Here is a 22,309-nt window from a genome sequence, read left to right as displayed (position 1 = left end):
TTACACTTGCGAAGGTCAAAGACTGATCAAGTCGGCCAGGGTGCATTCATTACCCTATGGGAGGGTGGCAAGCCTGGGGGCTGCCTCGTTTGGGCGTTGAGGGCCTGGTGGAAGGGAGAAGCCCCCCTTTTTGTACATGGAGACTGGAGGCCCCTCACGGCATATCAATTGATTACCATGTTGAGATGGGGGCTAACGAGGTTGAGCTGCCAGCCCATGAATTTGGTTCCCGCTCATTCAGAATAGGAGCGGTTATGGCAGCAGTGCAGATAGGTATGGAAGCAGAGGCTATTCAGGCAATCGGGCGCTGGCAGTCTAATGCAGACCGAACCTATGTGAGACCACAGGTGGAAAATCAACATTAATTGGTTGTGTTCTCATTTCAGATATGGGACAGCCGGCTACGCACACGAGGGTGTGGATCTGTGGGCCCAGTATTGTGTTTTGGGTGCATAGGCACGCATCCAGGTTGCCCGAGAGCTCCCAGCTGGGATTCGGTGGCAAAGCATTACTCAGTTGGCACGCACGGAGGGGCATGTTACGGGATCAACTGATACCGCTGTTGTATGCTGTGCGGGCCCGTCAGCAGCCACCCGATATATTGGTGATACACCTGGAAGAAAATGATCTGGGAACACTTAAAGGGGTGGAGTTAATGCTTCGAACTAGGAGGGACCTGATGGAGATCCTGGCAATTTTTCTGGGCGTTAACATTGTGTGGTCGGATATGCTTCAGGCAGGGTCTGGCGGGGAGCCATGAACCCGGCTAGGGTGGACAAAACCAGGAAGTATGTGAACAGGGAAATTGCCAATTTCTTGTTGCCCTTGGGGAGGACAGTAATTTCACATCCTAGCATATTCTATGGGACACCGGAGTTATTTCAGGAGGATGGCATGCACCTGTCAGACTCAGGTGCTGCCATATTTTTGGCTGATATAAAAGAGGGCATTGGGAGATGTTTGAGAACCCGGCTGGGTGTGGGGAGGAGGCAGCCAAGCTAATGGCTGGTGCCTCCTTGTGGCGGATGTTCCGTGCAGGTACTCCATAAATTAAGGCACAAAAGAATGAAAAAATGGCTTGGAAAAGGAATTAAGGAGAGGTGCTTGGTAACTGAGCGAGCTGGGGGCAGTTGGGGACTCCTATGATTGGTACAGCAAGGAGCCAACCCCCCCCGCCCATCATTATAGTCCACTTTAACCTCTCCTACCAGGGGGCGTGGTCAGTAAGTTCCCAGCCAGGTAATTGCCGGAGGGACCTGGATAAACAGGGGGGGGAGCAGCTGTGGAAGCCCACCCTCCCCCCCCAAAAATTGGCTGGAATTGGAGGGTCCCGACAGTGGATCTGCTGGAGGGACATAAATTTTGCATCTGCACTGCACATTTTATCCGCCAGGTTAGTCCCAGACATCTATCTAATAATAAAGTTGTGGTCTGATTAAACTTAATGTCTCCTGTCATTCTTTCACCACAGCCAGACAGTCAGCCACATAACTCAGTTTCCAGAGGAGACTGAGAACTGATTTCTCTGTTCTCCTTGAAGTGTCATTCTGGGTATTGGCATCTTAGCAAGACTACAGTGTCTTCTAATACAATAGTCTGGGTTTATTTTTAGTCAAGAGGTTGTAAATAGGATTGCCCTTTATTTGCAATTATATTGATTTGTCTGAGTGCTACCTCTCCACTTGTATGATTAATTTTCCTCTATTCATGTGGTTTTACTTTCTAGGTTTTTATCTTGTTTATTTTTGTGCTGTTAACTTTGCTCCCAGGCCCCTCGAGTGCTGTGGCATTTAGGTTCCACTGAAGTCAAAACAAATCTTGTTGTGATTTATTATTACATCAAATTTCTGAGCCTGTTTCCAGTCTTGGAATGAAAAAATAATAATTTCCAGTAAAATACATGAAGTGGTTTGCTGGAGAGCTCTAGGCTTTGGTCTTTATCGGATTTGACATGTTGTTTTGTTAGGGTTCTCCTTAATGTTTGTATTGTAGATGCCTTGCAGTAAGCACCTTCTGAGTGGATTAAATAAATAAATGAAAAGATTATTGCCTCCTGAAAGCCCTTCACTGAAGTGCTGAAGCGTAAAGTGACCACTGGAGCAATTAGCAGACCTGTAGTTTGAGCAGAGGATGGGATGACAATTTCCACATGCTGTACATAGATGGAGAGCTTGTTATTTGCACTATTCCGCCTATTGGAGGATGCCACTATTGTTCCTGACATTGCTGACCATGACCTGTTGCCAGTTCTCTGAGAGCAATCCCCTGCCTCTCCAACAGCCCCAGATAAGTGTTATGATGTATTGCTAGATGAACAGGGTTTGCAGTGCCTCATGGTCCTGTTGATACAAAATGCCTTTAAGATCCTGCCTTTCCCATCCTAATCTACAAAGGAAACAGGAAAAAGGAACTTAAACTCCCTGTACTCAGACAGCAATGAGACTGTTATAGCCCACTCCAGCACTGAAATTTCTTGCCTCTGACTTGTAAACAAGAGTCCTCGTACCATGCAAGGGAAGAGTAACCAAGGTCTACCCCATTGAAAGGATAATCCTAACCCCATGAGCTGCTGTGGAAACTGGATGGAGGTATTTTGGAAAGCATGGACTCTTTAGCACATTTAATTCTCTGTGGATTCAGCCTGATGATTTCAGGTAAGACTTTGCGTTAGTTACTGAGCTAGCATTGTCGAGGTGCCGTGGCTTTACTGTTTCTCATGCAGTGTACAGATAAAAGGGTCTGATCCTAAAATCCAAACTCCGCTGAGGTATCCCTACTAGCATAATTCTCACATTGACTTCAGTGGGATTATTTGCATAAATAAGGATCTCTCCCGTTGGGTGATTCTTTGTCAGAGGCTTGCTGAATGTATTTGGGATCTGTAGCTAAATCCTTTTTAATCTAGCTGCTGTTTGTTCACACTTACAAACGCTACAGTGTGGATTTCTCTGCTGAGCCAGTTAACTTTTTCTCTGAGCCAGTCGTTCGGAAATGATCACCACATGTTTTTTTGTAAAATGTGTTGTGAATGTTGACTCTTACTGTCCACTTCACAAAGACAGAGGTGAAACACAAGCTAACCAATAAAAATCTGATATGTGTTCTATCTAGTATTTATTTTTAGCTAGTCTCTTTCAGCTGCTGAGTCTAGACACTAATTATTGGACATTGAAGCTTGAATAATATGCATTAAATACAATGGATTGGTTCATTGCAAATACTGTTTAAAAACAAGTCTGAATCAGCAATATTATTACCAGACATCATTTGCTTGTCTAAATAGTACTAATTCTAAGGTACGGATTTCCCATAACTGGCAAATGTATATTTATGATTTTATTCATGCAAAGTTTATTTCGTAGCATTAAGAGCCTTAAGGGTCAGAGATGCTTTACTCAAATACTCATTGTTCTGAGTATTATCTTCTTTCCATGTGGTTCTCTCTCAGCATTGACGTATATGCTCACACCACGAGTGTCTCCATCTGACCTGTTTCTAGGCAATCTCCTCAGTGTAAAATACAAAGCATAAACCTGATAAACCTAGAGATGGGCCTCCAACCAGCACCCCAGATTTTTATTCATCCCTGAAAGTGTAGCTTCAGATCTAATTTTTCTGGCTCCAGGCCATCTCTAGATAAAATGTAATCTGCTACATAGCTGCAGACTGTACAGTAAGAGACAGACGGTAGTAACAAAAGAAAACAGAATTTTTCACTGCAGTATAACTTGTTCTACAATCTCTTGATCTTTATGGGTCACAAAAATGTTAAGAAGTACGATGAATGGTCAACCAAAAGGTTTGGGGGTTTGAGGGTTTTTTTAGTATCTGGAAAGGTCTGTGGCTATATGCAGGCCAAAAAGTTTACATAAAATGTGGTGAGTGTGTGTGTATTGTTATATAATTATTGCTGCATTAGGTTGTATAGTGTGTATTCCTCTTTTGTGGTGTGGGTTGCTTACTTGTTGTAGATGTATAGCAATGCATCCTATTTAACTCTCAGATCAGTCCTGACTTTTCACTTTAGAGGCAGATAGGCTATGCACTGAGTGTTACATTCAGAAGATAAAAAAGAGAGCTTTGTTAACTTGAACTGAATGGGACAACACTACACCCCTTTCTCAGAGTCAAATCTCCCCTGGGTCTCGCTTCCTTAAAGCCAGCTCATCATGTATACCTGATTGCTACAGGAAGCAAGTAAAATCCATGAAGTCATTTGAATGTGTGAGAAACAAAAGCAAGCTTCACAGATTAGCAATAAACATAGACAGTGTGCTCGTTTGAGTTCGGCATTGAAGAACTGCCAGTCACAGCCCTTTCCACAGGACTTGACCAGTTAGGTGTGTATTGTAGTCACACCCATCTCAATAGATCTGTCAGCTTTCCCGCTTTTGTTCAAGTGTGATATCATGTTTCCTGGGGCGAGCGGTGGAAGACAATGCTAACCCCCTTTCCTCTAGATATAACAGGCGGAGTTCAGGAAAGCAGTATTGACATTCCCTGAGCAGGGGAGACATTAAAGTCAATGCAATTGGCAGACTGTGAACTGACTTAACCTTGTCCCAGATAGTTTTGGGCTTTTGAGGGCGTGCTGCTGGGTAGGCAAAAATGTACTCCACCCTTGTTCCAAGGTGGGGACCATCCCTCTGGGCTTGACTCCTGGTTGCATTAAATGCCCTGTAATTTCCTTTACTTCATCATCATCTACAGCCAAAAGACTTGATTCCCAAAGATGCTGTTGAAGTGAGATATAATATAATTAAGGCCTCTCTCCAACAGTACACAATCCAAAGTACATCTCCATTGTACTGACAAAAGGGACAGGTTTAATGCTAGTGATAAACCTGAAACAAAACCAGGAATGTGAACACTCTTACCTTCTGTGGAGGTTCTGTTCTACACTGTGCATGTGGCCCTTAGCATCAGGATGGGCTGAACCAAAGCCCTGGATTCCGCCCGCCCCCCCCCCCCCCTCATTCCCCGACATTTATGGAAGTTTGGATTCAATTCCCAACTTCATGGCTTGAGCCCCTCTCCGTTTCATTCAGAATGGAAACAGTTTTCAGTGCTCTCATATTCACTTTAAAGGCCCAAGCAGGGATGTTATTAGGAATAAACATTATAACTTGTCCTTGGCCTGTTAGCAGGATTCTGAACCAGACTGGGAACCAATTTATAGTCTCTCACATTGGGCTTCAGCAATGTTAGTGTCTGCGCCTCATTTTAACAGCCGTGAGCCTGGAAAAGTCAACAGCAATTAAAAACATGTTCTAATACATTTTGCCAACTATTGCAGGTGGGAAGCTTATGAATTTTCAGACTACTAGGATGAGCAACATTGGTGAAGTTTTGCTTCCTACCAAGCATGAGACAATCCAGAGGGTTCCTAAAACTTAGGGATGGGAGAACCCAGTGGGTTCCTAGAACTACTAGAGTTATTTTTTCTTATTTTATTTCAATCCATATATGGTGAAAGTTGACCTTCAAAGGCTTGCAGCAAAAGCATCTTTACAGCATAACTATGATTCAGTGTGTGTGTGTGTGTGTGTGTGTGTGTGTGTGTGTGTGTGTGTGTGTGTGTAAAGCTAAACAACTATAATCAAAACATCAAAACTATATTACAAACCATACTGTACCAGAGGTTCTTCAGAATGAGGCATAATGAAATTAAAGACAAATGAGTACTCTTTCTCATCACATTTTTTTAGTTGCACCTCTAAATTTTGAAAAAAGTTCTAACCTGGAATATCTGCTAAAGGAGAAACAGGGCCAGGGTTTCTGGTCCCTCCTCCCCGGGAGTGGGTGAGTTATGGTGTCTAACAATTCTTTCTGTCTGCAGCACTTGGATTAGTTACAGCAGGTGGTGGCACAGTGTCCTGGTATTTTTCTAGTGGCTCCAGCAGTTTCTGCAAAATTTAAACTCTTTTCAAAGCTAATCCAGAAGTTATGGGCTTGATGAAGAAGTCATGGGGTGAAATGCTCTGACCACCTGGAAAGCAGTAATTTTATATAGCAGGTCAATCTAGATGATCATAATGGTCTCTTCTGGCTGTAAAATCTATGGGTTTGGGTTTTTTATTAACTTTCTAGGTATATGTGTGCAAAGAAAACCTTGCAAATGTGATGTAATGCACAACCTAAGGGGTTGCAAAGGTGGCTCTGTGTCACCTTGGTAGCTATACAGTGCTGCTATGTGTCTGCGGTTGGCGTAAGTTAGAGTAGGGCTATTCTAATAAGAGGAGTTCCAGCAGCTGGGAATAGCTAGAGCATGGAGGCCTTGGGCCAGGCCTGAACCCATCAAATTCATAAGAGTGAAGTGAAATCCCACGATAATCCGAATGAGATAGACATATTGTGTCATGAGTAGAGCTAGTCAGAACACTGTCACTGAAATTACATTTTGGTAAAAAAAATACTGATTCATCAAAGCTGAAACGTTCTGCAGGGATGTATTAGTTGCCATGAAACTTTCATCAGGAAAGTTTTGGGCCAAAGAAAGAGAGAGAGAGACTGACTATAGCTTCCTGGTTAGGGCCTGGGACTGGGATGTGGAATACTCAAGTTCCTCCTCTGATTCATAGTGATGAAAAACTCTGCTCTGAATCAAGTAGAACAGGGACTTGAATTTGGGTCTCCCAGGCCAGTGCCCTAACCACACACAAAAGAATTTCATTGTGATTACAGTGAAGCTCACTCGAAAGTGACAGGCTGGAGTGCAGGATCTGTGATGAAGCAGTTAAAACACATGTAACTTTTAAAATATACATGTATGATATCCATCCTCCAGTTAAGTCTGATAAATCTGTCCCAAACTCAGCAAATACATTAACATTTGCAAGATAAGGGTCAAATACAGAGAAAAGAGCCAGCTCACCGCAAAGGGCTGTATAATTCACCAACGTATTTGCAAATCTGTTTTTTCATTATCCAGTCAGCTCTAGTTAATGACAAAACCGTACATTTTTAAAACTGAAATAATTTCAAGCATGGGTTTTCCTTTTCACCATTTATGCTGTTTGTTTACTTTTTGCATTTTATTCAGCCTGGAGGGTGAAATTACACTGGGTCAATTTCACTTTCAGTTTCCAGCAAGTGTCTCTCTCTGGTTCTCATGTGCCCGCACAATGCTATTGTGTTTGCCTTTCTGACAATGCAAAACAGTGTTTGCATCTGAAACAACTGTTTTCCTAGGCTTTTCTCTTTTCGTATTGTGAATTTGTATTCTCTCTAGGTTTTGTACTCCCACCCTTTATTTTTAGAAAACTGAAATGTGGGACCTGAATCTCAATTTATACCAGTGTTTCTTTGAAAATCAATTTAGATTAGCTTTTCCATCAGTTTAAGAGATTACACAGATGACCAATAAAATAGACTAAAGTATATAGGAAGCCAAGGGATTGATTCTCCTCTTATGTCAGTTTTATACCACGATAATAACTGGATTAGCTTTATGGGAGCTACTCCTGAATTACACCAGAGCAAATGAGATGAGAATCAGACCCACTATGAACAAGTGATACATCATTCACCTTAACTTGCTTCATCACTGGTTTCAAAATGAGACTGTCAGCAACGGCAAAGTGCTGATCCACTTTTCACCACAAAGCAAATACTGTTTAATGGTTCAGGCTCCCACCCAAATCCCTCCCTTACTACCGGTATTGGTAGAAGAACTCATCTTCTGCTAGGGTATTTTTATCATCACCACCATGTTAGCTTATAAAACCCAACAGAGGATAACATCAAGCTCCTCCTGTTTTAAGAAGAAGTCTTCAGTGTTGTGTGAGATATACTCAGTCCCACAGAATCTGGGCATCAGCAGTATATGAGATCCATTCTTTACACAGAGCAGGCACATAATTGTCTTGGGGTCAGTGAATGCATAAGAAGAAAGCAGAACAGGGGAATCAATTGATGTCTATATTTTAAATGGTAAGTTCTTAAATCAATGGGACTCTTTCCACTGACTATAATCAGAGGCTTCAAGTTTTGTTCCTTACTGCTATTTATCAGTGATAGCGTTAATTTTATTATTTCTGGCGGTTAAGTGGCAGAGACAGGCTTGAACAATAATAATGTATTTACAATGATGTATCAGCTTTGTCTTTCTGCTGAGGCTGAGCTTTCAAGGGGGTAGGTAGCTTGGTAGGAGGCAGTTTGGTCTTCTGGCTACTGCACTGGCTAGGGACTCTGAAGACCTGGGTTCTCAGCCTGGCTCTATCAATGGCTGGCTGGATGACCAGTCACTTTGCCTTTGTTTCCCCCTCTCTGCAATAGAGATGATGACATTTATTTACCTTTGGGAAGTGCTTTGAGATCATCTGATCAAAAGAGCTAGGCACTATTGCCTAGAGGTAGGACAAGAAGTAATGGGCTTAATCTGTAGCAAGGGAGATTTAGGTTAGATAGTAGGAAAAACTTTCTAACTATAAGGGTAGTTAAGCATGGGAATAGTTTTCTAAGGGAGGTTGTGAAATCCCCATCATTGGAGGCTTTTAAGAAAAAGGTTGGACAAACACCTGCCAGGGATGGCCTACATTTGCTTGGTCCTGCCTCAGCACAGGGGGCTGGATTTGATAATTTCTCGAGGTCCCTTCCAGCCCTACATTTCTATGATTATTATGAACGGAACTCAGATGCAAGAATCTGACTACGTTTGAGAAAGTACCTGGTCATTGTTATCTTTTAGTCACCAAAAACGTTTGGCATTTTTCATGGCATCGGTGGACTTTGGATTCCATAAGATGGACTCTGGACACCAGAGCCCATAATATTCAGCAAATACTTTAAATTAAAGATAAAAAAGAAGGGAGAACTGATTATCATGAACCTGTGCTTATGGCCCAATTCTGCAATCCTTATTCATGTCAGAAGTTCTTACAGTTCACTTCAACCACTCCCACTAGTTAAGGAGATCTGAAATTTTGAAACTGAAAATTTTGACAAAACTTTTAGTCAACATTTCAAATTTCATCAAGCATAGAATCATAGAAATGTAGGGCTGGAAGGGACCTTGAGAAGTCATCAAGTCCAGCCCCATGTGCTGAGGCAGGAACAAGTAAAGCAGACCATCCCTGACAGGCATTTGTGTAACCTATCAATAACTCTCCTCTCCCTCCCAAAAATAACAGGATGGTGCCCCTTACCTCTGTTTGCCAGAAGCTGGGAATGAGCGACAGGGAATGGATCACTTAATGATTACCTGTTCTGGTCCTTCCCTCTGGGGCATCTGGCATTGGCCACTGCTGGAAGACAAGCTACTGGGCTAGATGGACCTTTGGTCTTACCCAGTATGGCCATTCTTATGTTCTTATATTATGTTCTTACGAATTTTTTGTGAAAATTTGTATCCATTTTTCAACCAGCTCTATTAGGAAAGATTGTTCTATTCTTATAAGTAAGTGTGGCAGGATTAGGTCCATAATTGGTTCATTTCTTTGTGAGGCCTAACAAAATTATAACTGTAAATTTCAGTATTGGTTAATTTAGTACTGCACTTATAATAATAAATAAAATACTGCATTTCATTTTAAAGATTTGTTAGAGGAGCTGTCAGGTTTGATTACTTTCTTTAACAATATTGCCAAAATGATATATTCTGGGTTTCTAAATAGATTTAGTCGTACTACTACTAATATGAATGTGTTTAGAGCCACCAAAGTGCCAATATACTCTTTTCTGTACAATACACAAAAATAAAGACAGTCCAAAGAGCTTTCAATCTAAAACATAGACACCCTGAGAAATCCAGAGGTGCAGGAGACTTAGTGGTTGGGGTTTATTTTAGATGATAAAGTCACTTTTGTGGGCTTTATGGAAGAAATGTTTTTTTAAAGGGGCTTGAGAGACGTGAGGTTGATGCCTGGGCCAACTGGGCTGTCTGTTTTCAGTATACTCTAAATTAGTCTTAAACCCCATAGTTGCATAATGTCATATAACAAATACACAGCAGAAGGTCCTACATTGAACTGCTAATGTGCCATGCTCTCTATGCTGAGGATGAAGGCCAAGTACAGACTCTAGCCATCCTGTTGCTAGGGTGTCCATTTGGCTTATATTCATATCCCCAGGTGGGTCACTAGAAAAGCTAATTTAATTTCCCAACAATAGCAAAGGCCTGTATAAATCCAGCCTAAACTTTTTAGTCTCCATTTAAGGACACTGTTTCTACCCATGATGATAAAAGGGTTTGATGCGTGTATTGAAGTGATTCCTTGGATAAGTTTCCACCTCCCCAAAGGTTACAGAAGGGTTCTCCACTACAAGGCAGGTGGGTGGTAATTGGAACAATCAAATTACCATTATAATAATACTTGGCATTTCTGCAAGTTCCACTCCAGGATCTTAACTTAGTTTATATACAAATGAAGTCAATCTCACCACACCCCACTCTCATCTCATTTTACAGATGGGGAAACTGAGTCACAGAAAGGTTAAGTGACTTGCCCAGGAAGCTTGTGGCAAAGCAAGGAATCTAAGCCAGCTCTCTCTACACTTCCATGTCTGTGTTTTAATCATGAGATCTGTTCCAAGCTGCTATCTTATGTGCAAGAATCTAAACTTTCATTTAAGAAAAATAATAAGTTTCTAGTCTGCACTGAGAGTGGCATCTCAAGAGGGTAGAACTTATTTTGTGGGTTTATTTTTTCCTGTTCACTCCCTGATTCAGACTGGAGGCCAGATCCTGGATAGTGTTCAATGCTCTCAACTCCCATTGAAGTTCAGTGGCAACTGAGGGTGTTGAGCATCTCACTGGAGCAGCTCGGCACTTCAGGAGGGGCTTCTTTCTATCTGTCCAGTGCAGGAGGAAATGCAGGTTCGTGTAGGCCCCAAGTACACACAGACATTGCCCACGTCCTTAAGGATATTTCAAGGATATTTCAAAAGTTTCATGTTATTAGTTAGTGCCAGCTGTTTTTTTAAAAATGGTTGTTGACAGCTATAAGCCTAAGACTGAGATCCTGGCCGCAATGGAGGCACTGGGAGTTTTGCCCCTGATTTCAGTGGGGCAGGATTTTGTACTGGGCACTACAGTCATGTTACCTGAATCCATTGGAAAATTCTTTGGGGAGATGGCCAATTTCCTCTGCCAGTGCTTCCTGAGCAGCTACTTCCTGCCTCCGATTTCTCCTTGGAGGAAAGGAATTAATTGTATTTGAAGTGTGGAGAAATCCAGCCTACTTGGTCCCCATGTGCTGAGCACAGCTCTCCAAGGCAACTCTCCCTATAAAAACAACAAAGATCTCCACCTCAACAGAGTACAAGGGCCAAAAGAAACAAGCAGATCCACTTAATACCAGGGAAAAAGAATGAAAAAACAGGGCACGTGTGAGTCATAGGGTCAAAACAAAGCATCCAGAAAGTGATACAGAGCAGGGAACACTGGACAATGCCTACTGCTCCATGAAGGGATTGAAGGAATCAGTGAATGCTTCCTGGAAGAAATCTGCCTGGATATGGGATCAAAATAGGCCGCACAGTAACAAAGTAACCCAGAGCACCAGGGAGGTCGCTGGGCCTTGTTTCCCAGTGCACTCCTCTATGAGATGGACCCTGCATGGTATTCACATACCACCTCTCTCTTGGTGTTGCTCTTGTTATTTCCCTGCTATGCTCAGAATTCCAAGGGGATCTGTTTTTGATGCTGAGCATTCCCAACTCCTAATTACACCATGTTGTTAATAATGAAGCCTAAAATTCAGACTCCTACCCTAACAAGCTCTTTTCCTTCCACCCTTCCGCTGCTGCCTTCCTTCCCCGTTTCTCGTATTGCTTCATCATAATGCTAATGAATAAATAGTTGATGCACTTATATAGCACTTTACATGTTCAAAACACTGTACAAACATTAACCAATTCTCAGATAGGTGGTTGGGTTTTTTGTTTCCTCAGAACTCTCTGTTGGTCTGGCTGGCACAGCTACTCTGAGTGACTGCTCTTATGAAGGAAAGCTAGGGACGCCACACTTGAAGGTTATCAGGCAATGTTTCAAAGTGCTCTCACATCCCCACGCATACTCACATTGTCTCGAAAACCGCCATGCCTTATCAGGGCCCAGGGGGCTTAGGGGTGCAAATTTTGGATTATTGAGTCAAGGGGTTCCATTCTAGAGGTCCATTGCCAAGAAATAAAAGACTTGTCATTACATTTATCCCATTCTTATGATATTTTTTGCACATACTTGTGGCTCAAACTATGGCACTGATCTCCCCAAACAGATTACCAGATCAACTTTAGCCTCAGCTAGTGTCTGGGGCGGCAATATTAAAAAAATTATTAGAGAGGCTTTCTAGGTCTGCAAATTGGCATGCATCTGGGATGAGTGCCAGAGAATTCCTCTGAGCCATCTCTTCCAGTTACTCCTGACTGAGCACTAACTGGAGCAATAGCATGGCACAGAGGACTGGCGGGATACATGGCAGTGTGTGAATGCCATTGCAAAGGAGGAGTTTTGGTGGACACTTAGAATATGTAAAGGGTTGTGAGAAGAGTGCAAAGTACTCTTATATTCCCATGGGCGGCACGTGACTCCCGCATTTGGGGAGGCTGGGCGTGAGCACTGGAAGTTTCCTAGAAGTGTGTGGGGGGGCCCACCGGCACCTGGACTATGGCCCCTCCCTCACCCCTGCTCGGCATTCTCCCCCGAGGCCCCACTCATTCGCCACCCCCATTTCAGCCCAGGCCGTGCTCTGCCCCTTCTCCGAGGCTCCCCCCTACCTTTTCCCCCCCTTCCCTAAGGCCCTCCGCCTGCTGCCTTTTTCCCCCTCCCCCCAGACCCTCCCTTCTTTTCCCTCATCCCATGAAGCGCCCCCCTCCCCCCCCCCGCCCAGAAAGGGCAGAGAGGCATGAGCAGTGGGCAGGGGGGACCTCGGGGGGAAGAGGCAGAGTGGGGATGGAAAGAGGAGCAGCGTGGGCACGAGGGAAGAGAACAAGCGGGAGTGGGGCCTCGGGGCTGAGCCCGGGTTGGGCTATGGCCCGGGCACCCTTTCGGCCTCCAGAGGATGGTGCGCTGCATCCTGTTTGGGGCGGCTTAGCCTCCCCTGGCCTCTTAGACCCACCACCCATTTTCTCCTTGGCATCCCTCGTGGACTATCAGTCACTGGAAGTGACGGTGAGCGCTGTGCTAACCACTTACAGTATTCCCTGGATCCGTCCTGCTAGACATAGTCTAGTGAGGGATAGTGCAACCCTTGGATTAGTTGTGCTCAAGTGGAGTTGTGCTGAGCAGCATGAGTATCTACATGGGCAATTGCTGTCTCCACAGAGGTAAAGTGTGTGTGTGTGTGTGGGGGGTGCAGTGGAACAGACATTACTTTAACTCTGTATTTCCTGGTTAGCGGAGGATTAAGTTTAGCCACACTTCCTGTTCTGGAAGGGCACAAGGCAGCGCTGGGCAGCCATAACTCTGTGTCAATAGGCTTTTGGCAGTGAATTCACTGTAAGTTACACCTCCCATTTCCAGTGTTCGCCGTCTGCGGGTGCCTCCTTTCCCCAAACCCCCTTTGCATACACAGCAAATCGCCTTCCTGCAGAGGTCAGTCCTACAAGGAGAAGGGCAGGAGTCAAAGGATTTTTTCAAGGAAGCACAGGGGATCTTCACTGATACAGAGAAAGGCTGTTTCCTGTCTGTGTTTATTGCGTTCTCAGAGAGCTAAATCCTTCAGTCACAGGTTGGGCAAAACTCCCATTGACTTCAAGGGTTAGTTTTGCGTGAGTTTTGCCACACTAAGGAGCGGGAGTTCCTCTTGAATAAGAATAGCAGGATTTAGCCATGAGAGGCGGCTAAGCAGGGATGCTGTAGGCAGTTGGCTTGCAGCAGAAATCTACTTTATCAACACTTTCTCCTAGGGGCTTGTCTGGATGGTCAATTAGAACACAGCAAGCTGGGATGTAAATCTACCTTGCACTAGCCTGCTGCGCTTTAACGCAGTGGCTCTCAACCTTTCCAGACTACTGTATCCCTTTTAGGAGTCTGACTTGTCTTGCATACCCCAAGTTACACCTCACTTAAAAACTACTTGCTTATGAAATCAGACATAAAAATACAAAAGTGCCACAGCCACACTATTACTGAAAAATTGCCGACTTTCTCATTTTTACCATATCATTATAAAATACATCAATTGGAATATAAATATTGTACTTACATTTCAGTGTATGGTATATAGAGAAGTATAAACAAGTAATTGTCTGTATGCCATTTTAGTTTGTACTGACTTCGCTAGTTCTTTGTAAAAGTAGGCAAATGTCCAGATGAGCTGATGTACCCCCTGGAAGACCTCTGCGTACCACCAGGGTACACGTACCCCTGGTTGAGACCCACTGTTCTAATGGACTGTGTGGATTCTGCTGCTGGGCACGAAAAGTTCCCTAGTGCATTGGGACTTACTCCAGTTTCAAAGCGCACTATGGAACATTTTGTGGGGTGGGGAAATGGGCGGGGTCAGGGCCCGTGGAGGGTCCTCTTTTTTTATTTATGAGATATGGTAACCCTAGTGGAAGAGGTTTTTCCTTTGATATAGTTAATCCATCTAGCTCAGGGGCGGAAGCTAGATTGACAGAAGTCATCTTCCATCAACCTAGCTAAGGGATTAGGTTGACCTACCTTTGGTGTTCAGGAGGTGAGCAATCCTCACAGCCCTGAGCAATGTAGTTAGATGATTTAATTTTTAAGTGTAGGCCAGGCCTTAGATAAACTATGGGCCTGAGTCTTTATTGTTCTGTGCCTTGTGTTTAGTCATTTCACCTCTGCAAAGAGAGGGCAAATTGGGTGTAAAGTGCTTCCATTCTGATTTGACACTCACTATACCCACTTTGCACCGGGATCAATGCCTACTCACTATACCCACTTTGCACCGGGATCAATGCCTACTCACTATACCCACTTTGCACCGGGATCAATGCCTACTCACTATACCCACTTTGCACCGGGATCAATGCCTACTCATTATACCCACTTTGCACCGGGATCAATGCCTACTCACTATACCCACTTTGCAACGGGATCAATGCCTACTCATTATACCCACTTTGCACCGGGATCAATGCCTACACAAAACTTAGGCTCCAGACTAAGATTCTGCTGCTTTTGAGGGGTATTAAAATTCTCCTGCAATGCAGGAGAAAGATGTTCTCTTTATTTTTATATTTTGGACTTGAAATCTATGTTCGTGTAAGCAAATTACCTGACTGCACATTAAAGGAGGTGTGTGTGGGGGGGGGAGTTGTCTGACTTGTCAAAAAGGTATGTGCCCCTTTAAGGGCTAGAGATCTGGAGAATGACTTGTTGTGGCAGCTTCAGACCAAGTCAGCATGGGGATGCTGACCCATTCCACCACCACAGGTGACCAGGGTTGGGGGGGATATTTGTGTCCACGTAGGTGCTATGGAAGCCCTTCCCTCTCGGCTACATCAATGCATTTTCATTTGCAACCTTGCCTCAAGCTCCACCACTCCAGGGGAACATGTTACATGTAACAATCCCCCCGAGTCATGGAGTTGGGATCCAGATTTGAATCTGAACTTCTCCAGAGTTTGGGGAAATTAGGATCCAGTGTTGGTTCAGGCCCAAGTTTAGTTATGAATTTCCAGAATATGGGATGGCTCCTCAGCTGCTCTAGCTCCCTTGACTTCTATAGAGGTATGTGTCTTTCCAGTAAGCGCTCAATACTCTGTAGGAAACATACATAGACAACTGTTGTAGAACCTTCATCCTTAAATATTGACTTCAGTGGAATGGCTTCTGATTTACCCTGGTTAAAAGCAAGAGGAGACTTGGCCCCAGAGTGAGCAAGGAAGAACTGCTCATGTGAGTAGAGATTGCATGCTTAGACCCTATATATGCAGTAAATAAAAAATGAATAAAATGCACACACCCAACTGGCCATGATTGCTTTGTACAGCTACTTAACTTTAGCTGTATTCAAACGAGTTATTTCTGTAATGTGCTACAGGATGACTTGACTTCTTTGACCCTTGGCTTTATACAACATTTGTTTTAATGGCTGCTACATTCTTTCCAGAAGGTTTTATTTCTCTGTTATGTAACATAAGTTATCTGGATTGGCACATGAAAGGGTGGTAACTGCAGCACTCTGGCTGGGAGGGATGGGTGTCTGTGTGTCTTAAGATACTAATTCCCCCTGAGAAGCTGCTGGCATTGCATGCCGTGAGGTACCTCCTCCCTTGGACTAAAGCACAAAATACACACCCACATATTCAGAATCTGCAGTAAGCACTGCTCCCCTTTGACCTCTTTATCTAGGGCTATACTCCTTGTTTCAAAACTGAAAGCTGTTTGCAAACGGAATGGCACAAAATACTGACTGCAGAGAGCCTGCTGGTATACACACAAAATACAGCTGAATCTAAAGCTGGAAAATAAAGGCGATGCTTAACAGAAATCAATTATTGTTTGCATTTTAGCTGAAAAATGACAGCATTCCCCTACTCCTTACCCTTATTTCCAAAACCGAAAGCACTGATCATAAGGGGTTCTGTATCTCACTCCCTCAACAACTAAGACTTAAAACACTTTCCAAGAGAAAACATTGTAATTAGCCTTCTCTCTTTCTCTCTCTGTATCTATCTGCCATTTTTAAACAGTACCTATCACCATAGTATTTCAAGTCAGTTACATTTATTAAAGGGAGCCTTATCTATTGGCAAACTCACAAGATTAGGAGTTAGAAAGTCTGGTTTCTATTTAGCTCTCTGCCACAGACTTCTTATGTCCTCTGGAATGTCACTTAACCTATTTTTTGCCTCAGTTTTCCAGTCTGTAAAATGGAGATAATAAATACTTACATCTTGGCCATGTTGTGAGTCTTCATTGGTTAAATGGTTGAAAAACACTTTCAGATCTATGGGAGACACCTCAGATGTCCAAAATATTTGTTGTTATTATTATTATTATTATTTATTAGTTCCTATGGCTATGTGACATGTCCAGACTATCAAAATGTAAGTAATACGTACTTGTTGGAAAGCCAGTAAGCATGTGCTGGAACTTAAGTGCTTTCTTAAATTGCACGTCGTTAACTGTTGGAAACACTGATCACTGAAAACTGTAAGGAACCCCTGTAACTCTGTTGTTTGTTGTTCTCATTTGGGTTTTAAAGCGATAACCATACTAGACTGTAGATCAGTGAGGGAAGGGGGTAATGGGAGAGAGTTTAAGTTCTTAGTTTTAAAGTAATTTTAGATTCTGTAGAGCACGAAACAGCCAACATATAATTAGCAATGTTAGGGTAAGAAAAAGGGGATTTTCTTTGATGCAAACAGGGATCTGATTCTCCACTGTCCTGCACTTTGCCTAGCCATTGGCACCTTGGCAAAGTGGGCATAAAGAGGGCATTTTGATTTGCTAATGTTTTCCATTCAGATGTGCATGGGTCACAAGGTACAAAGCAGTGGAGAAACTAGCTCAGAAATTTGAAATATGGGAGTATGATTGGCTCGTAGAGGCATATTTTTAGATACTGGTCTCAATTTTTCCTGGTACAAATTCTTCCCATAAAAATGAAGGCCCAAATAAGGAAGCTCATGAACGATAAAATAGATGCTATTATTTGTATACATCAGTCGACGGCTACTTGGAGCAAGTGCATGGCCACTGATCCATGCATGCAATTATATCCGCAGTGATGACACAACAGTCTCCCTACTTCTTAGTGCTGATCTTAAAGCATGTTCAATAGGTTTGAATGTCGGATCCTTTGCATCACTCCTCACCATGAAGAGGTGTGAGGAAAGGGTCTGTGTTGCCAGAGAGGTGGCTCACTTCCCATTCTGCACAAACTGGGGAAAGCCATGAGTGGAGGGTCCTCTCCTTCCACACATTCCTAAGGCACCATCTGGGCTCAGGGTTTGTTCCCAAAGTAACTAGAACAGAATATTTACATGCAGCCATTTTATTTTAGTTCAGTGTTCAGTAAGCACTGGGGAAGCACTGAGTGTGGTGCAGGGATAGCTCAGTGGTTTGAGCATTGGCCTGCTAAACGCAGGGTTGTGAGTTCAGCCCTTGAGGGGGCCACTTAGGGATCTGGGGCAAAATCAGTATTTGGTCCTGCTAGTAAAGGCAGGGGTCTGGTCTGGATGACCTTTCAGGGTCACTTCCAGTTCTATGAGATAGGTATATCTCCATATATTATTACTTCAAAAGCCCCTATGTGAACAATCAGAACTAAAAGCAATACTCAGACTCTGCAGAAAAATCCCTTCACCTGTTGTTTGTTTGTAGGTAAAGTGGAGGCAGCGCTGGACCTGGTGTTGATCAATTCACTCCCTCTAGTGAGCAACTCAGAGACATCGCTTATCTGCATTGCAGCCAGATGGAGTTCCCGTGAGTCTGTCACAATAGGGCGAGACTATGAGGCCTTGATGAGCCAACACCAGGACCCTCTGGAAGTTACTGAAGACGAGAAGAGAGGAACAGCCAAAAAAGTGGTGTGGAAAAGGGAACAAGCTGGTGAAACTATCGGAGCTTACTACTGTGAAGGGAAAGTCAAAGATGAGGTGACAAGGATACGTACAATGAAGATGCCACTAGGAGGTACTGTATGCTGGTCAGACCAGAGATGTGCGAGCCCCACTAGGGGACATCTGCTTGCAGTTTGGCTGCTACCCTTAAATAACAGGAGCAGGTATAGTAGTGGATCCAGAGTGAGCAAAGTGGCCTGGATTCACTAAGAACTTATCTGGCCCAAATCCAAACCAATCTTTTCTGAGGCTCAGAAACATTTGGTTAATGTTCTGAGTTAGTATTTTTCTCTTATACCCAGCAGCACAAAATGAAAGCAATAAAATATGGCAAGAAAAACCATTGTGGCCTCATTGAACCCACAAAGCAATAACTACAGTAACTCTTACATTGGGCCTTTCATCTTCAAAGCACTTTAAAAACGTGACCCCTACCCCAAGTAATTTCCATAAGCTGAGAAAAACCAGAGGGTTTGTCTACACAGTACAGCAAACCTCACTCTAACTTGTTACACTCTAACTGCCCTGTGTAGACCCTGCTGGTGTGCTTTAAAAGGTATCAGGAACTAGGTACCTTTTAGAGTGCACCAGCAGGGTCTATACAGAGCAGTTAGAGTACAGCACAGAGGGCTTTATAAACTGGGCTCCTCTAGTGCACTTTGTCATGCTGCGTAGACAAGGCAAGAGACTCCACACAGTCCACCAAGAATTTCACTATTGCCAATCTCTTTTATGCGGAAAGTGCTCTGATATCAATGTGGTGGGCAACAGTATTAGATAGATAGATAGATAGATAGATAGATAGATAGATAGATAGATAGATGGGGTGGATGGGGATAGATAGATAGATAGATAGAGTGGGTGGATGGGGATACATAGATGGGTGGATGGGGATAGATAGATGGATGGGGATAGATAGATAGATAGATAGATAGATAGATAGATTAGATAGATGGGGTGGATGGGGATAGAAAGATAGATAGATCTCATGGGACTTCCAGGCTGAGTTCTAAAGCAAAGAGCTTGGCATAAGCTCCAGAGAAACATAAGAACTTTTAGATAATTTTCTGCACTTCATCAAATATTCAAACCTTTTGAAGTTCACCCATCACTAATATTTAGCACAATATGTTGTGGTACCAACAGTTCAAACACCCCCACTCAGCCTGCAAATCCGTTATTGTGTACAAATACTGTCAAGATGATGGGAATTGTAGAGTGAACATATAACAACACTTTCTCTTGCTCTCTCTCCCCAGTGAGCAGGGCTGAAGTTTCTTTGTTGTAATGTGGTGTGAGTAGGCCAGGTGGATTTTGCATTTTACTCTGAAGGTGATAAGGTTTGTGGTTGTTCTGGCCTCTGCTGAGAGTGTACTCCTGATTCTCAGGCCTGTCACCCAGAAAGCTCTGTCCCTTGTACTCACATACATCTCACTCTTGAGGTTGCCAGTTCCATTGTTCTGTTCAATGCGGGAGGAGGAGGGAAGGAGGGGGTTCATGACCAAGCAGGTGAGGCAGACCCTCAGGTAACAATCTACGAAAGGCTTTGAAGATGAGGGCCAAAATCTTGAATTTGGCCTTGTATCTAACAGGAAGCCAGTGTAGATAGCAGGTTATTGGGGTGATGTTCTCTTGACTTCTTGTGTTCCTCAGCAGATGAGATGATGGGTGCTGAGCCCATTGTAGCTCTTTAAGGTCAAGGGCTACGTGCCTGGGAAGAGAGACTTGACTTTGAGAGCCCGACATGTGGATCACCCAGGCTAAATCTGTTATATCCAGAGGAGATATACTCTTCTTACCAGCTGTACATGAATTTAGACGGGGCATTTTGGGGGTCTTGATTATTGCATTTCTACTTTTCAGATGATCTTTGCTAAAAGCTTTGGCTGATATGGATCTCATCAGAGAGCCTGTTATGTGCATTGACTAGTAAGCTTCTGGATGGGTTAGAAAGAGACATGGTAGAAATTCTTAAAGCTATTAAAGGCCACAGGGAGAGGAAAGGGAGGTCAGGGAAGGGCTGCGGGGTTTGGCAAAACTACTGTAGCTGGCAAATAGGCTTTTTTCCTCTCCACAGTTATTGTCTGAATAATTTTAAAGGCTTCTGAATACACTAAGGGTTTCTTCTCATCAGATGAGTTGAAAGGTGCACCATGTGTCCAACTGAAGACAACGGGAGCTATTGAATGACTGGCAATTTTGAAAATCTAGCAGTTGCTTTGGGCCCCTCTCCACCACACCACTTAAGCATGTGCTTAACTTTAAGTATATGAATAGTCCCATTGACTTTAATGGGATTGCTCACATGCTTAAGTACATGCTTATATGCTTTATTGGGGCCTATGTGCCTAGATATGGACGTAAGAGCCTAACTTAAGCTATTCATTTTTGACATTCTTGGCCTTTATAATGTGAAAATGTAAAGGAAGAACATTTTCTGCATGAGTCTACATATAACATTTTCAAAGTAGAGGGCCAGTTCTCCTATATCCTGTATACTCTAGACTTGCCTGGCATATAGTATGTATAGTAGAGAATCTATTCCTAGTGACTGAAGGGGAAAAAATTGTAACACAACTGAATCTCTCTACAGAGGAAGGGATGGTTATGGATTTATAGACATGTAAGCCAAAGAGAGCTGGGGCACTTCTATACCTCAGTTCATTGTGTCTCTTTAAGGAGTGGGCTCATATTGTAAAATAATTAATTAAATGCAGACCATAAGCTAAAAATACATTGGAACGGAGCCCACCAAGGAATGTGGGTTCCTTTCCATTACAACAATGCTGTGAAGAAAAGGTCCCATGGATAAACTAAACAACTCACACAAAGAAAATAGAAAGGAAAAATAAAAGCTGAACTGTAAAGCGAATTTCTCATGAAAAACAACAATTAATACTAGCTGTCTACATTTAAAACAAAAAGCCACCGAACCGAACACCCCAATACTTGGAGATAGGGTGCAGTTCCCAGCTAGCACAGACATACTCGGGCTAGCTCTCAGTGAGCTAGTTGCACTCAAAAAGTAGTGTAGCCATGGTAACATAGGTAGTGGCAGGAGCTATCAGCCCTGACTACAAGCCATACTTAGGGTAGCGAGCCCATACCGCTGCTTGCTGCTTCCAATGTTGCCATGCCTACATCGCTCTTCTTAGCTCGCTAGTTCAATGAGAGCTGGTGCAAGTATGTCTACGTGTGCTGGGAATCACACCCCCAGCTCCGACTGTGGATGTAGTCTTGGGATCAAACACTTTAGTAGAGCTGGTTGAATCATTGTTGCAAGAAACTTATTTTTTAAAATTTTACTTTATTTTCTGCTCACACATAGATTGCAGTTTTGCTCCTTGACCCCTGACTTCCCCCTCCTGGGACCCCTGCCCCTAACTGTCCTCCAGAACCCCACCCCTACCTAAGCCTCCCTGTTCCTTGTCCCCTGACTGCCCCCTCCTGAGACCCCCCCCACCCTAACTGCCCCCCTAGGACTCTACCCCCTGACTGCCCCAACCCTTATCCACACCCCCGCCCCCAGACAGACCCCCGGGACTCCCACGCCCCATCCAACCACTCCCCGCCCCCTGAGAGACCCTCCCAGAACTCCCGATCCTTCCAACCCTCCCCCTGCTCCCTGCCTGCCCCCCCCAGGACTCCCCTTACCATGCCCACGCCGGTCAGACGCTGCCTCCACGTGGAGGCAAAACAGACTGCGGGCTGCCGCGGGAACAGCCCCTCCCCCGCAGAGTGCTGAGGCAGTGGGAGTGGGAGAGCTCTGGGAGGGGCGGCGGCGATGGCTCACATTTCCAGGAGCCGCAGAACCCAAGTGCAGTGAGGG

The 22,309-nt window shown here is 43.8% G+C and overlaps 1 protein-coding gene across 2 annotated transcripts in view; it reads left to right on the top strand.

Annotated features, from left to right (window-relative positions):
- Positions 1–2,336: 2,336 nt before the first annotated feature.
- TEK (TEK receptor tyrosine kinase) overlaps positions 2,337–22,309 on the top strand; it is a 63,185-nt gene continuing 43,212 nt past the window's right edge. Inside the window, exons 1-2 of one of the 2 annotated variants that reach the window (XM_054032564.1) lie at positions 2,337–2,654; positions 18,242–18,553. In XM_054032564.1, the coding sequence (XP_053888539.1) occupies positions 2,603–2,654; positions 18,242–18,553 (364 nt within the window). In that variant the 5' untranslated portion in view covers positions 2,337–2,602. The remainder of the gene's footprint in view (positions 2,655–18,241; positions 18,554–22,309) is intronic. The other variant, XM_054032563.1, reaches the window with a different exon arrangement.

The sequence above is a fragment of the Malaclemys terrapin genome, chromosome 6, assembly GCF_027887155.1.
Source record: "Malaclemys terrapin pileata isolate rMalTer1 chromosome 6, rMalTer1.hap1, whole genome shotgun sequence".
Taxonomy (NCBI): domain Eukaryota; kingdom Metazoa; phylum Chordata; order Testudines; family Emydidae; genus Malaclemys; species Malaclemys terrapin.
Note: the sequence above shows the minus strand (reverse complement) of the source record. Positions and strands in the feature narration are given on the sequence as shown.